The following is a 16,556-nucleotide window of genomic DNA, read 5'->3' as shown; positions in this document are numbered from 1 at the left end:
AATATTTGGTCCATGAAACAACTGCATTACAGATGTGCTGGCATTTGGTTTAGCTTTTATTTAAACGGACAAGTCAAGGATCCTCTTACAATGCTTTTTTAATCGTGAAATTGTCTTTTTCTTGAAAGACAACCACTGTGACGTTTTTAAAGATTGATTAAATCCAATTATCATCTAGAGACACTTTTTTATGACATGTACAGGCTAGCACAAGTGGGCAAGTCTTTGTTTTCTTTTTTTTTAATGAAATACACAAATTCAACAGCATATTTTGTAGCATTTTATTACAGATCATAGGTCTTTTACATGATATACCATCAGAAGAATTTCAAACTATGTCTGAGGTTTATACGCCTGAATCAAGAAGTGCCTAATTCATTTCCTAAGTACAGCGAGTCACAGCTGCTAGTTCTTGGTGGGGTCAATCACCCGGCCCATGAACAACAGAGATTTTGTGTCTTCATGGTATATGAAGAAGAAAAACGGACGGTTGACAATGAAGGTCCGGGGTAGTGAGTAGGGAATAATGCCAATTGTTGTGGCAGCGGCTGCAGTCGTCCCCACCTCATCCACATCAATAACGGCTTTATGTAGCACCTGCAATTCAAAGTCAGTTGAAGTCATTTAAAAGAGACAACGTTGCAGACTATATGTGTGAGACTGACCTCTGAAACCTTAAGGCCTTTGTCCTTGCTCAGCTTCGTCAAATTGGCAGAGCCACTGAAGAGATTGGTGAAACCCATCTCCGGGAGAATGTCGTGCAAAGAGTACGACTCCTCCATCTTAAATTTGGGGATGTTGATCTCCAGTTTACTGTGAACAGAATAATGCATAAGACAGCCTGATCTTTTGTCACATGGCATTAAAAAAAAAAAAGCATCTCACGTCTTTTGCAGTTTTTTGATCCAACCAAGCATTCTCTTGGCAGTGATCTCATCGTCGATAGTATTGTAATCTACTCCTTTGTTAGGCAGCAGGATGAGCATGGCCACGCCTTCCAGGTAGGGCAGTTTCAGCACACGGGCACCAAGACGAGTGTCTTCCATTGTTTCAAACTTGTCCTCTTTGAACATCATTGGCACTTGCTGAATATTGTAGTTGTCAATGTAGAAGGGTGCATTGTATGTGAAATTGGGGTTGAAAGGCATCTTCCACCCACCTGTAGAAGTCAAAAGTACATGGAAGTGCAGCACATGAGGTTGTCTGGAAACTGTCCACATTAAATTTAAACTTACCTTGGAAGTAAAAAGTATTGATCATCATGAGCTCGGTGGTTGGATCAATTCCGGAGACCATTTTTGTTACTTTGCCCCTCGTCTTGTCTTTTATATACTCATTAATGAGACTGATGCTTGCATTTGTGTCTTCAAAATCTACACTCTTGATGTCTGCGTAAAAATAGGACTCCATCTGTTCCTCAAACGTCTTCTCGATGCTAAAATGCTGGCGGACAAAGAGGGACATGCCTTGGTCCAGTTTCGTCGTTCCATTTTGCGAGATGTTGTCGTGGAGCATCTGAAACAACTTTGGAATAAGATCTGGCTGGTCAGCTTGCTCCAGATTCTGCAGTTTGAGTCCTTTAAGTATCTCTTCGTACGTGCTGCCATCAGAGGCCAAGGAGAGGGCGGCGAAACTGGTGGAAATGCTCAGAGGGGAGAAAACGATGTTCTCGTCGTGGTTAGTGGATATTTTGCGGTAGAGGTCCATAGCAAACTCCACATTTTTGAAGGAGAAATTCAAAATGCTGGAGTAGGGAATCGGTGCTTGCTGCACCGGAGCGAGGAGACACATCAGCGCAAAAACAAAGCCCATCTTCAGCTTGTATGTAGCCATGATTTGTAACTGGGAATGTTTGGGCGCACAACCTGAATCATGAAGACAAACATGCTGTTAATGGCAAATTCAAACAATAACATTCCATCTGACATCCCTTAATTTGTACAAACATTATTTCCAGATGACTGTCATACATACCATCCATCTTGAGTAACATTAAGTCCAAAACTTGTTATTTGGGGAAACAAAGTGCAAGTGTGCTTTGAGTGTTACACATTAACCAAGGCACATTGGCTATTTGCTGTTGCCTGCTCCCTCCCTCCAAATGTGATGCATTCAGTGTGTGTGCGTGTGTGTGTTTGTGAAATTAATTAATTAATCATTAAATAATAATAACGGGCGAGGGTCCAGAATCAGTGTCTTTCTGCTTGTGTATGTGTGTGGAGGGTATGGATGAGTATTAGAGGTGGGAATCTTTGAATGTCTCACGATTCGATTCGGATTTTTGGGTGTGTGATTCGATTCAGAATAGTTAAAGAAATGGTTATAATATTAATCCACAACGATCAGCCTAGGACAGTGATTTCCAACCAAGCTTATTTTAGTTAACTAAAACTAACGAAAAAATTATTTAGTAAACAAAATAAAATAAAAACAAAAGTGCTTTTTAAAAAACTAAAACTAACTGAAACTAAATTTTCTATATAGCAAAAATCTCCTTCGTTTTAATCTTTGGTAATCAATTTAATGCGTGAGCCTTTGGGGATGATTTATTTTGATATTAACCGGAATAAGAACATTTGAAAGTGTGTCACACAAAAGTGACGTAATCTAACAGCAGCCAATAGAAAAGCACCTTCAGATGACGTTGTTCTCATGGTGTTTTTTTTTAATATTGCGCACAAGTAATACACGCTTAAAAAAAAACCTAATACTGAAACTAACTTAAACTAAACTAAAACTAAGCATTTATGAAATAACTAAACTAATAAAAACTAACAGAACCACCCTGAAAACTAATTAAATTTAAAAAACAAAACGAAATAAAAACTAGCTAAAATGAAAAATAACCCTGTTCCCAACCAATGTGCTGTGACACATAAGTGTACCGTGAGAGAGCATCAAGTGTCCTTCCACCCATTTTCTTCCGCTTGTCAGAAGCACAAAAACATGGCGTATTCACCCTTTGTACATGAGGTGAGTTATGGGAAATTGTCCACACGTTTTGGGCTATTTTTGCTTGGTTATGTGCTGTGCATAAAAGTTGAATAAAATGACAACGCATGGCAAATATTTATTTAATGCTGGAACAATTCCAGTCTGTATTTTAAGAATGTGTGCATTGCGGAATAAAACTTGACAAAATGATGAGTTAGTGCTTACAGTGAGAAGCAAATGAATGCATGCTTGCCTGTACATTTTAAATCAAGCAAAACATGATTAAAAAAAGGGGTGGGGTGGGGGGTGTTCAATCATTAAATCATGGAATCTCAACTGAGGTCAAACTGCACATGAATTCAAATTTCATAGAAATTCCGCCTATGCATAACTGGAAATGTGAACAATAAACTGTTTCCATAATACAATGATGGTATAATAATGCATCAATAATGCTGTAATGCTTTTCTTTGGATTTGTAATCATCTGAACAGCTCATTTTGCAAAACTTCACTATTAAATTTGGAAGGCCACTAATCAATCAGTGGCAGACACAAAATTATTCAAAGCAGCGCAATTCAACAGCCAACCTTTTTAAAGGGGACTTGTCAAAATACAAGTCATCCATTCGTCATTATAGATACTGATGAGGAGAGAATGTACCAAGTCCTGCTGGAATAAAGAATTGATTCGTTTATCACACGGCAAATCTTGTTCCCTTTCAAAGTACTGCATACACAATGACAGCAACAAATGGGAAATTAAGTATCATTCAAAAAGTCACCCGACTGTTAATGTTTTCTTTAATGTTCACAAACTAGACTGACTATAACATATGTTACTATATATTAAATTACTGTATGAGTTACGACAACAACTAATTAATATACAGCAGTAAGCAAGGTGCAGCAACAGAAAAAAAGGTGTTGCTCAATTACCTTGTCAACTAAAACATAAATGATATTCTGATATTAAATGAAAATACATTTTCAGAGCTGGCTTCAAAATGATTTGTTGCTTTGTAGCCACAATAAATGACTTAACGAAAGACTGATAAATGGGTCGGAAACAGAAAAGCAAGAGCACAAGCGCTATAAATTCACCTCCCACCATACACACCCTTTTGAATGCAACAGTTCCTATATCTATCCCTTGCAGAGAGAAAATTAGGAATAATACAGTATACAGTAGAAATAGAAGGCGCTGTGGTTAAAAACAAAAAAAGAGGCAAAACTCGTTTCACTGCATCATGAGTTCAGCTCCTTTGGAGCTTCAGTGGAAGCAACACTAGGCCGCCTGCTTCTTTTTCTCTTGTGGTTTTCTAATGCCCATCAGCCAACCAACTGGGATCCTCTCTGCTGAATGTTCCACATGTTCGCAAAAGGTGCAAAAAGGTAGACTCGCGGAAGGAGCAAAGCTACCCCTGAATTGGGAGGGGTTTCGGGCCCAGGCAGCTTTTCAACAAAAGCAGACGTTTTGCACCTTCACAGGCTGGGATTTTGTTGTTGGTCCATTTCAGTGCAACTGTTCTCTGGGGAAAAGGCCAGCAAGGAGTAGGAATGAATCTTCTTCATCTATCACTGTCAACAGTAATGATCTACATCATGCTTACCTATTGATGTTATGTTGCTTTGTTGAGGAATGTTAGACTGGTGAGGGTTCTGCTGCCTAAATAAACAAGAATGGTTTTAAGTAGGGATAGACCGATTATCGGTGCTGATATTTGGCATTTTGAATAATATGAGCCTTTTTACGAAAGTGAAGGCCGATAAAGCTGGTATCTCACTGAGTGGTGAATGCTTGTGAACGTAGAGAAATTTAGGGTTTTCATCAGGATTTGTAAGATGTACACAGTTTTTACTTGTTGCAAAGACATTTCACTTTTTTTTCTTTACTGTCTGCAAAGATCTTTTGAAAACTTTTACGAACCGTGATGAAAACCCCTAATTAGTTCCATTGCCATGCATTTGTTGCTCATTGAGATACAAGGATTTTTTTTACAGTAGAAAACTTATGACCCTGGAAGCTACCCGCAATTTTTTGTTAGAACTTTTAAACAAAGCTGGTTATTCTTTATATGTTTAAAATTAAAATACTTTTTTTTGTTTTGACACTAATATTTTCTCTTTTACTGCAAATTAATATCAGCTTGAAATATCGGTTAGCGGTCTCCTTGACTACTAATAACGGTCTTGCAAAACTCTTATCGGTCTATCACTACTTTTAAGCATTAGAGTTCATACACATTTTCAAGCACTTTAAAGATCAAGTTTAAAGCTTTTTCATCCCTAATAAATAAATATATTATTAAGTACAATTTTATCATTGTTCAATGCTGAGGTATAATAAACCTGCACATCCACCTGTTGCCATTCATGCAAGTCATGGCTTTAATAACCAAATAAAATACAAGTATAAATAAAAGTACTACTTCCGTCAAGGCCATGCTCTTAGCAGACTAGGAAGACAAAAAGATCTCACTATGTCAAGCTAACTGCTCTGTACACCATCATTGTCATCAATATGGCAAAAATTGTCTTTTGCACAGTAATGTTGTTCTACATGTTGTCATACTCAAGAATATTTAATAACTTTCTGACTTTAAAAACACACCTTAATATGCTATAAAAAAATTGCTGTCGTTTCCTGTTGACTTTAGTAGAGTGGACATTGCATTACAGTTCAGTAGACGTGAGACTGCACAATTTGGACAAATGAAGGAGTTGAAAAACGACATCAAAATAAAAAATCAATCGAAAAGGAAACTTTTTGCCAGGTCGATTAGGCACTCTCATAATAATGGAACGTGGACCGTATCGACACACAGTGTTGTACCCACCGGTCAAAATAGGCCTGCCTCCTCTTCCTCAGCTCGTCTGCTGTGAGTGCCTCGTTGTGGCCTTGTAGTTCTCCTGCAGCCTCGCTGCCGGGGTTCACATTTCCACTCCCACAATCTGAAGAAGTGTTGGTCAATGCAGCTCCTATCATTTTTGATGGAAAACCAAAATATCAATCAGACAGTTGAAAAGACACACATATAATTTATAAACTAAGGCTGGGCGACGGGTTTCCGATATAAATCTATTTTGTCGCCTTTGTTTATAAAAAGCCTCGTTCACTAATAAAAGTTCATAATTTTATTTGAAAAGTAGGAAAATGAACATATTGAAATGACTGAGCCCTCAAATTGCATGGATTGGTTGGTCTCTACAGCATCTTTCTTATGATCTTTTCTGAGGCGCTGCTGGGATGCACATATCTCAAAAACATTCCAACATGTCAAATCACTATTTTTACAATTAACTGCCACCATGTCTTTGGTAATGTTTAGCACGATCGACTTGACCATGACTGCCTTTTACCAGGCTCCTTTCTTGCTTGTCCTGTGGAAAACAATGTAAAAATGATTCCACTCATTTGTTTCTCAGCAGATATTATAATCAGGTCAATTTTTGGGAGGAAAAAAAAAGGCTAAGTTGGCAATAGTAACACTGTCTGCACTTTTGTAAAGACACACCCCAAGCAATAAACTTGAAATTGATCAAATAAATGAACTGCCCAGCCCTACCACTAATGTGTTATTTTACCTTGCATGCTAAGCTGAATGGCCCTACGGAGATCTGCTTCCTCATCTTCTACATCAATATCCTGTCTACTCAGTGTGAGAGCTCTCTTCAGCTGTTCATCTTCATCCACAATGTCACTCTCCACACCAAAGCTCATCTCCGTCTGACCCAGTATTGCCGACCTGCTGCAAGTCCCACATAGATTAAAAACAAAAAGTTCATTTCAACCATTTGCGTTACTTATTTGAAGCAATAAAGTTTCTAGATTGACCATTCAGTATGTCTGTATGTACCCTGCACTCGTCTGAGCTTGGGCCTCGCCAATAAGTTTTGGCCGTTGCAGTTGTTGCACTCTCATGATCCCAAGAATCTGCTCTGCTTCACAGTCGGGGAGATTTCCTCGGACCACAAATATGGAATAACCTGTACATGTTGACTTTATTAGTGCCTTACACACTCTTCATTTTCATTCATGCATTTGAGTATTACATTACCCTCTTGCTGTAACTGTGCAAGAAAAAGGGCTAAATATGTGTCGGAGATCAACTCTGGTCCAGTCAAAAGGGAATTCAAGTTGAACCACTGAAATGAGAAACCAAAGATTAATTTCATGACTTAAGCTACGCGACACTTATGTCGGAAGACATGTACCTGTTGTCCAAGTTTGCGAATAGTAAACCAGTGCTCCTTGTAATTGCATATGAAGGCTTTTTCATTGCTGAAATAAACAGAAAGACACTTTATTATGGTAATATGTTCAGAAGTCCAGTTTATGACGCCAAGCATACATTGGATTTATCATCAGGCTCTGGTACTCCCGGCTGTTGAAGAGGATAAGCTCCAGTCCCCAAACTCTGAGAGCATTGCTAATAACCTATGATGAAATCCCAAGAAAATGTTATAAATCTAGAATGATATGTGAATCTGCAAAAACATAACAGTCAATCTTTGGAGCTCACTTGTATCGAAAAGAACCCACTGTCATCCATGTTTCCAGAAGGTTGCTACAAACAAACACAGCACATTTGTTAATTTTAGAATGTCAACAAATGCGTCGACATTTCTAACATTCCCTCACTTGTAAAAAGGTCCTGTACTCGTCGCTGCCCATTCCTCCCTCTGCCATCCTTATCCTCTCCTCTTCATCCAGTTGATGCGCAATAGAGGAGAGATCCACGGGAGTGAAGTATTCACCCTGCAGTAGGTTGTTGAGACAGTGCTGGGCGCAAAGAGAGCCCTCTTGCTGCACATTAAACATCAGTTAACAGCACAATCATCTTATTTTTCTTTAACACAAACACTGTACAGTTAAAAGTATTTTCCAAGCACACAAACCCATAGAAACATGTTTTGGGGCTAGCAAGAACCCTGAAAATGGGTTGCGGATGTGTTTTCCAGACTGACAATGACCTACAATTAACTACCAGGGCAACAAAGGGGTGTCTCCAGACGATGTATACTGAGGACATGGAGTGGCCTAATCAGTCTCCAGACCTCAACGCAATAGAAATCATGTGGCGGGAGCTAAAGGTTCGAGTTTCCATGCAGCAGTCAAGCAATACAAGAAGAAGAAACATCTCATCACACTTTGGTTGCCCACAAGGATTTGAGCTCCATGTACATATATTATTATTCCACTGTGCCTTACGGTTATGTATTCATTGCATATTTTAGTAATGTCAAAGAAGAGTGATTTCAATTATAAAGGTTTTCTGTTCTATTTGCTAATGTTTTGCTTGGGGATCAAACATTTTAGCTTTTCTTTCCTTTCACTCAATCAACATTAACAGTGTGTGCAAATTAGACAAATTGAGCAGGGGATCAAATATTCTTTTTCCCAACTGCTGCTATTTAGCCTAGTTTGTTATTCCAAGAAGCTACTATGAGCCATTCGCTTAGCAGGTAAACACCTTAATAAAACCACGCGTTTAGCAGTTTGCGCCTTAACTATACTCCCTGGGTTCTTCCTGTAAATAAACTTTTCACGATTACTGAATGACAACTTTAGCAACATAGCTAATAGGGAAACAATACTGCAAGCACAAACCACTCAAATACTGACCAAACAGCGTAGTTTACATATCGCTGGCACGAGCCTCGCGCTTTAATAGACACATGAGGGGGCTTAGGTGGAGTTAAAAGCCGTATGTACCCGTTTAACTTACTTTCTCGTGAAATATGGCATCCATTGCTCTCCCTGTCAAACATTCAACTCTGACCTCGCTCGTCACAACACAGCCAAAACGAGCAGCGTCTCCTGGTGGATAAACTGAGAAACGCGCGCGACGTTAAAAACTTCATTGACACGTTATGAATAAGTTGTTTTTGACACCGGATAGGCATCAGAAAACGGCAGTATTTAATACACTGGCATAAAATAACACAAAACATTTATTTAAACGCATGCTGTCGCGTGACACCGAAATCAAAGGACGCAAATTAAGCGACCTCCAGAGGGCGCTGTCTGTTCTTGATATTATTGATCTCGGGTATGTTTTGTTTACAAAGGTATGTTCCCAACGGAAAAGAGGGGAACGAACACAAACACAAATGACGTACGCTTAACGGTTGTTTAATTGAAATGACTATATTTCTATGACTATGACTATATTTCAGCCACGTAAAACATTCCGTCTAAAGAGTTGCAATGGTGTTGTATTACAAGGGCCTGACCTGGAGCTTTTAATTACGCTGCATTCCATAAAAGTGGGAATTTTCCGACCTTCAACCAGGAAAGAATGCACTTAATGCACTGGAACCCCACTCACTCGTCGAGGTCCAAAGTCGCGATGTCGGAGAAAATATCTACCCCGACTTCACCGAGTTGCTCAGTATAATGTGATATATCACTCGAAAACTACTGCGACCCCCATAGAGAAACGTAAATGGTCAAACGTAATTTACTAGACTATAAAAATACATTTATCTAAATCATTTATTATCAAATTATCAATGTAATAATTATCTTTGATGTTTAATTCGCGTCGACCGCTTTGAGGTCGGAACTACGAGATTGCCAGTGGAATATCTCCAACTTCCTACCTTCCTCGAATGCAGCATAACTGTAAACATGAAAGTAATGTGTTGTGAAATCCGCGATTAATAAATTACCCACCTGTCAGGTAGAATAACTGCATATCTAATTTTTCTAACAAAACAATCTGTGTCAAAATAGCTAAAGAACTGGACGATGTATGGTTAATGAGCCAAATACAAAATACATGTAAATGAAATGGTCGGGGGGGCTCCCGGTTAAATATGGCGTCTACATCCGCACGTTCTGAACCAGCGGTGGCGCTACTCCCACTTTTCTGGAATGCAGCATTAACGACAGTCCCTCCGTCTCCTTTACGGCAAATGGAATATGGCGGAGCCTGAGAAACCATTTGACGAGCTGGAGCTCATAAAGGTATGGGTTTCAACAACCGTACACAACTGACATCGTGCACGGAGGGTTATGGAGAAAGCGACGGGCTTAAATGTGTTGGCTACTTCGCTCACGCTACACGTATGATGCGCTGAAATCACGCTCCACTTCTACGTGTCACGAGCAGTGGCATTTAGCTTGTGCACTCTCTCACAAAATGCCTCTGCAGTGCCTCACATACTGCTGAAAAGGTGGTGGATGTTGACTAGTGTTTACTGTATTTTTATTTGTCGCGTCTTAATGTGTTGGAGAGTGCTGTCTTAACCGATGGTTTAGTCCAGGGGTCACCAACCTTTTTGAAGACGATAGCTTCTTCTTGGCGATTTGATTAATTAATGTGAAGGGCTACACACTTCTGAGATAACAAATGTGCTCAACATACCTTTAATAGTGTTCTTTTATGTTACTATTAATGGTTAATTATATTAATTGCTTAGATTTTTCACAGTAATTAGAAAACAGATACATTTCAATATGAACCCCGCCAAATAATTATCTGCCAATTTCCACATTTTAAAATAATCACGTCTACAATATTCCCGGAATATCACAATGTCCCTTTACTGGTGAGGTATTTTTAGAAAATGCCCGAACAGTCTACTCATTGGATACTTGGGGGCACTATGCTGGTGACCCCAGTCAGTTTGATAAATTATAACAACGTGACTTGGTCCGAATTTCTCAAAGTGAAGTCCTTGCAGTTTCATCCCTCATCAACAATTTTATCTGGAGCGATTAATGCTAAATAGACTGATTGTACCAGCGCTTTCTAACATTTATTGAGCTGAATCATATATTTTACATTAAATTATACATATTATACATAGTATACAGTCATTGTTCGACCTGCCACTATACATTGATTGCAAAGAGCTGAACAAAGACACAACATTTGTATTAAATAAATGATAACTTTCAGACTGATTAGGTTAAATTGAATAATTTCCGGTGGCACGCATGATCTCTCACGGCTCACTTAAACTGAATATCTGCTTTTTTCTCCCACATTGATGGGTGTTGGTTTATTGAACACATAAAGTTAGTGTGTCACTGCATATGACTACTAAGATTGATATCGGAGAAAACAGTGAGAAGTAAACATCAATTCTTCCTTCATAAACATACATTACACCACTTAAAATTCTTTACGAAAGGCTAAAAAAAAATGCAACAATTCCTCCTTCATTACAACACAGGATGAAGATTTGACTGAGGAAGCAACATTGAAATGTAATCAATGTCAAATTGTTTTGCATTGCAGGAATGGCAGACGTCCGCCGATCTGAAGCCGGCCCTGTATGGCTACCTGAGGAAGCAGGTGCCTCGGATCTTTTGTCACAAGGAGGAGTCAAATCCTCAGGTGGAAGAGGTGCAAGTACAGAAATTCCTCCTTCACCCGCTGGAGTACTTCCTGTTTGGGGAAGATCCTGATGAAGGTGTACAGAAGCTCAAGCAGGACAGTTCGTCTTCCCAGCTCTGTGGACGCGTCTTCAAAGAGGGGGAGACAGTCTACTCTTGCAGGTTTCAAAATGATCCCTGAGTGTGTTAGAAATGAGTATTGTGATGGTTTCCCCAACAACATAGATGTAAATAATAAATAATATCGATCGACGTAGCAATTGGATGACCATACTAGGTATATCCTCAGGTAGTCTAGATTCTAAATTGTCTCGAGATGTGAATGTTAACGTGAGTGTATCTGTAAATTCATGTTTGTCTATCTTCTACAAAATAAAATATGGATCCTAACTTTTAACAAATGTATGCAGATTTGCAGCAAAATCAAATATTTATTAAACATTTGTTTCCATAATTCTGCTAACTAACCAAAGGTTTCTTAGTGGTAATTACATAATCATTCTACCGTTGGCCACAAAGTTGAACTTGCAATTATTTAAAATATTGATGATTATCTCATCATTTTCTAAACACTGTAAGCCTTCCGTGTCTACAGGTGAGAGGATGAGAAAGTAAAAAAAAAAATAAAATTTCAGCGCACTTAAAAAAAAAAAAAAGGCATTTATGTGATGATATGCTTTTCCACACCTTGCAGGGATTGTGCAATAGATCCTACATGTGTGCTGTGCATGGACTGCTTTCAGGAGAGCGTACACAAAAGTCATCGTTACAAGGTGGGTGCAAATGTTGACTGCATTTGAAATTTTCAATATAAATGAATTAATGGTCACACTGTTCTCTTTCATAAATAGGAGTAATATACGTTTTCATTATTACTTATGTACGAAAGAAAATTACAGATAAATAGAAATTTTTTGTTGTTGTGATATTTCCATTTGCTTATTGCCATATGCCTTTATTCATAAACTCACTTATTTCCTTTTTATATCCTTATAATATTTTGACTTAATTTTCATATTTATTATTTTCTTATGTCTCTTTTTTTTTTGTAAAAATAAAACTTATGACATTTGTGTTTGTTATCGTAAAATTAAATTCAGTTCTAGGACTTCATTTACTATTTTGTCACCCAAATATTGTTGATCATGCTTGGTTGCCGATACTATCTTTACTATTAAAGCATTATCTCACTCCTGTCCACTATTGTGTGCGTTTGATTGTTTCGAACACCTATGGAGCCCATTAATCATTAAAAACACACCTCACTTGGTTCATGTCTCTATTACACAGTAACATAGAATGTAAATATTTACTCTTTTTCCTCAGATGCACGCGTCATCTGGTGGTGGTTTCTGCGACTGTGGGGATGTGGAAGCCTGGAAGATTGGCCCATGTTGCGCCAAACACGACCCGGAGGCAGCCACTGCCATGGTAACGGTGAGTTACATAACAGAGCGGAAAGAGGCAAGTGGGGAGGGACATACTTGTCCCTTACTGTGTCACTGAATCCCAGAATGCTTATTTTCCCATCTTGTGCATGCTGAGTGCCCCTGTCTTGGCCGTGGCTTTGGCTCTGGAAAAATGGCATTTTAAACTCGACTGAGAGATGTGGAAACTTTATTGATAAGCTGGATGAAAAATTGGGTGAAAACAACGTTTAGAATATTTCCTTTATCTGTGCAGGGATGTGTTTGGTAACATTGGGTGTGTGTGTTTTTTTTTCCTTCCCTTTTTTGGTTAATGGTCCAGCTGCTGGTCGTTAGGAGTGTCTTTATCAGATTGCCTTTGTCAAGATCTTGTAACCCTGACTGCATTGCGCCTGTTTCCGTCAATAACAGGTGCCTCCATGAACAGGAGGCAATGGCTAGCATCAATTTGGCTTATTTTCTTCTGTAATGTACACTTTGCTTTTAAAGCCAAAATGCTGGACTACCAAAATGTGTCCACAGTGTTTCCACACGCAGCAGGGGGAAACCCAATTCCAGTTTTTGCATTGTGTTTACAATATGCTAGATCCCAGTGCTTGTTGTCACACAGTGATGTGACGTAGCAGGGGATTTAGGCGAGCTGCATGTTTGTTTGACTTGTGTGATAAATGTCAGACATTTGTATGAAAGCTTCCAAGAGAAATGTTTGCTCTTGTGAGACTTACCAGCAATGTCACAGGGACAGATTTTCTTTTCCCCATTGAGCAAAATATTTGAACTAGTTTAAACTTGCTGTTTACCACGCCTACTGCCCCCCGCGACCCTTGTGAGGACAATCGTTTAAGAAAATGGATGGATGAATAAACTTGCTGCTAGTGACACAGGAAATGAATCCAGTCGATGTTATTGCAGGCAATTACTCATATAAAACAGTGCATAAGGCCTTCGGCTTATGACGTATGTTGTACAACTCAGCTCAAGGTTAGGAATGGTGTCTAGAGAACTAGATTGATGCGGCGTAAGAGTACCGGTACGTTGTCACATGACATAAGGGCACGCAGAGTTCCTGCATGTGATTGGCTATGATTGCTTTGTGATTTACATACAAATTCTTGTTACATTGCCATCATAAACTGACGTTCCCTCTCTGTTGACTTTTTAGAGCAATATCTTGATGCTCATATGTCCCTTAAATCATGTTTTCCAGGATGATTGTACATTGGAGCCAGAACTGTGTGAGCGCAGCGAGATGCTCTTCGGGGTATTGCTGAACTACTTCACAGACTTCCTGGACTGGGCGGAGGACCGTCAGCTTTTAGCTCCACTCAAACCCGAGTACGGCCCACTTTATCTTGCACGCATGTACTGCATATGACGTGTATACAAATCAGCAGCCTCAACAGAGTAGGAGTTCATTTTGAAAAAGTGTGCCATCATGTGCGCAGGGAAAAAGACAACACATACTTTTGTGTGCTGTACAACGACGAGCACCATTCATACGACCATGTGATCTACACCCTGCAGCGGTCTGTTAACTGTGATCAGGCTGAAGCGCAGAATCACACGGCACTTATTGACAAGGAGGTACAGTCAGTGGATAGTAAAAGTCTACACACCCCTGTTCAAATGACAGGTTTTTGTAATACAACTTAGAAGAGGCCAAAATAAATCATTTCAAAACTTTTTTCCACAACTTACGTGACCTATAACCTGTACATCTAAATTGGGGGAAAAAAGGAAATCTTTTCAAGGGAAATCATTTCTTGCCCTCATTTTTATTTAATTTTATTTTTTTTTGTTATTTCAAAAATCTGGCATTTTCACAGGGGTGTGTAGACTTTTTAATCCACGGTATATGTGTGTTTTATGTTGCATTATTTCCTGGCCGTGTGTCACATTTTCAACAACATCACTGTCTCATTATTCCTTTTAATGCAAGCGCGATTTAATTATACTGCACAGGGTCGACGGGCAGTAAAGAGAGGAAGTCTGGAGTCATGCCAGCAAGCTAAAGACCTCATCAAGGTAAAAACTGGTCTCGTAGAAAAATGGAATGGCACTCAGCAGAGCAGAGCTTTTGCCAAGGACAAATTAACCTTAAAATGTTCTCCTTTTTATGTAATAGAGATTTTTTGCACTTCTACAGTAAGCATGAATATTTTTGTTTGTGCTGCAGTACAACTCGGAGCACATTTCCCTGCAGCCGCTGCGTGTGGAGGTCCTGCACTCGACCATCGTGGCTCACCAAACATTCGCTCTGCGTCTCGGCTCCTGGTTCCAGAAGATCATCGGTTATTCAGGTTCTGCCGTGCATGCTCTGTAACCTCGGTGTTAGACAACAACAGTGCTTCATTGCGTGTCATGTGACCATTATCTTGTTGTGTTGTGTGCACTTCGCAGTGGGCTTCAGACAGGCTTTCTGCAGGGTGGCGCTGGAGCCAAACACAGACCAGATCAGCGTCTGCTGCATCAGCAGGCTCATGTTGCTCGATGCCAAACTGTATAAAGGCAGGTAGCATGGCCATTTAACGGTCATGCAACAGCACTTTCGTGTTTGGCGATTTAATACACTTAACATCATATGTCAACATTTGCTATTATTTCTTAAAGGTGCACGCAAGATTGTACATGAGCTGATTTTCTCTAGCATACTAATGGAAACAGAATTCAAGAGGCTGTTTGCAATTGAATTCACAAAGGTAAACATTTTTTTAAACCAAGTATAGGTATATTTTTACAGTGTTCTTACATATGTGGTCTTTTTTAGCTGTATAAGAATCTGCAGAATAACTTCATCGATGACGATCACGAAAGGAGTATTTCCATTACGGCGCTGTCTGTTCAAATCTTCACTGTGCCCACACTGGTGAGTGCACTTTGTAGTACAAACATCATTGACTCATCTAAAGGAGGCTAAGAAATTATTTGAATTAAAAAGCTGTTCTTAAATAGGTTATCTGCTTCTGTGTTGTATTTCTGCTCCTCCTCCAGGCAAGGTACCTGATTGAAGAAACAAATGTCATTACAAGGATAGTTAATACAGTCATGGCGCTGTTATTGGAGCATTTGGATGTCAACAATCGCTTCTTCTTCCTGGGTTACAACTCTGACAAGTTCTCCCGCATCCAGGTCATTTTTCATGACCTCAGGTAGTTTGACCAAGTAGCAGTTTTAGCAACGTTTGTTTTTTGTTGTTGTTCTCATCCGAGTGTCTCTCTTAGGTATATTCTGATCAGTAAACCGTCAATGTGGAATTCTAAGCTTCGGAAACAGTTCATAGAGGGCTTCAATGCCTTTCTAGGCCTTCTCAAATGCATGCAGGTAATTTATTATCACAACTATCTACTATTTTTCTATAAATACTGAATGTTGACCCTTGTTCTTTAGGGTATGGAAGAAGTTGAGCGTCAGTTTGGTCAACACATTGCTGTGGAGCCCGAATGGGAAGCCGGCTTTACGCTTCAGATCCAGCTCCGCCACATTCTTGCTATGTTTCAGGACTGGTGCTCCTCAGATGTGCGTGACTGTCAAACCTGTCCTGCCATCTCCCAATGTCCTCCCAATGTAACTGTTTGCTTTTGTCTTACCGCTTTCCTTCCACAGCACAAAATCCTGCTGGAAGCCTTCAGAGATTGCCATAAAGTCTTGCTACAATGCAACAATCAACCTTTCCGCAGGGAGGCAGCCGATCACTACATGTGCAAGCAGATCATCCATGTTCGGCCCTACAGAGTGTCTCAGGAGCCCGTCAGCATACATGTACCACTCTCCAGGCTGCTTGCAGGTAAACTATAACTATTTGAGTCTTTTGCTTTTAGTGTATATTTTCCATTAACTTGTGCT

At 39.5% G+C, this 16,556-nt stretch overlaps 3 protein-coding genes across 4 annotated transcripts in view; 1 reads left to right on the top strand and 2 right to left on the bottom strand.

Moving 5' to 3' along the window:
• Positions 1–267: 267 nt before the first annotated feature.
• Positions 268–2,111, bottom strand: serpina10b (serpin peptidase inhibitor, clade A (alpha-1 antiproteinase, antitrypsin), member 10b). The gene is made up of 5 exons (XM_077555384.1): positions 1,975–2,111; positions 1,236–1,865; positions 886–1,159; positions 666–813; positions 268–597 (listed from the first exon to the last, which is right to left on the bottom strand). Exons 1-5 carry the CDS (start codon positions 1,991–1,993, stop codon positions 406–408), a joined length of 1,263 nt encoding a protein of 420 aa, XP_077411510.1. The 5' UTR covers positions 1,994–2,111; the 3' UTR covers positions 268–405.
• A 939-nt stretch (positions 2,112–3,050) lies between these two features.
• Positions 3,051–9,757, bottom strand: atxn3 (ataxin 3). Of its 2 annotated transcripts, none has more exons than XM_077555385.1 (12): positions 9,616–9,757; positions 8,666–8,769; positions 7,579–7,743; positions 7,460–7,504; positions 7,289–7,374; positions 7,152–7,218; positions 6,995–7,082; positions 6,794–6,923; positions 6,522–6,685; positions 5,774–5,915; positions 4,547–4,602; positions 3,051–4,465 (listed from the first exon to the last, which is right to left on the bottom strand). In XM_077555385.1, the coding sequence occupies exons 1-12, from the start codon at positions 9,635–9,637 to the stop codon at positions 4,419–4,421; spliced, it is 1,116 nt and encodes a 371-aa protein (XP_077411511.1). In that variant the 5' UTR covers positions 9,638–9,757; the 3' UTR covers positions 3,051–4,418. The 2 variants fall into 2 exon arrangements, with proteins under 2 accessions (XP_077411511.1, XP_077411512.1); XM_077555386.1 differs by having other exon boundaries at positions 6,522–6,682.
• The window catches only part of ubr1 (ubiquitin protein ligase E3 component n-recognin 1), a 20,542-nt gene continuing 13,734 nt past the window's right edge, over positions 9,749–16,556 (top strand). The window contains exons 1-15 of the mRNA XM_077555382.1: positions 9,749–9,909; positions 11,189–11,448; positions 11,981–12,059; positions 12,613–12,723; positions 13,921–14,048; positions 14,159–14,297; positions 14,676–14,738; positions 14,890–15,013; positions 15,114–15,221; positions 15,324–15,412; positions 15,481–15,579; positions 15,705–15,862; positions 15,935–16,034; positions 16,101–16,229; positions 16,317–16,497. Of these exons, the coding sequence (XP_077411508.1) occupies positions 9,865–9,909; positions 11,189–11,448; positions 11,981–12,059; positions 12,613–12,723; positions 13,921–14,048; positions 14,159–14,297; positions 14,676–14,738; positions 14,890–15,013; positions 15,114–15,221; positions 15,324–15,412; positions 15,481–15,579; positions 15,705–15,862; positions 15,935–16,034; positions 16,101–16,229; positions 16,317–16,497 (1,813 nt within the window). The 5' untranslated portion in view covers positions 9,749–9,864. The remainder of the gene's footprint in view (positions 9,910–11,188; positions 11,449–11,980; positions 12,060–12,612; positions 12,724–13,920; positions 14,049–14,158; positions 14,298–14,675; positions 14,739–14,889; positions 15,014–15,113; positions 15,222–15,323; positions 15,413–15,480; positions 15,580–15,704; positions 15,863–15,934; positions 16,035–16,100; positions 16,230–16,316; positions 16,498–16,556) is intronic.

This window comes from Vanacampus margaritifer, chromosome 1 (genome assembly GCF_051991255.1).
Source record: "Vanacampus margaritifer isolate UIUO_Vmar chromosome 1, RoL_Vmar_1.0, whole genome shotgun sequence".
Lineage (NCBI taxonomy): Eukaryota > Metazoa > Chordata > Actinopteri > Syngnathiformes > Syngnathidae > Vanacampus > Vanacampus margaritifer.
This window is presented reverse-complemented; position numbering and strand designations above follow the sequence as displayed.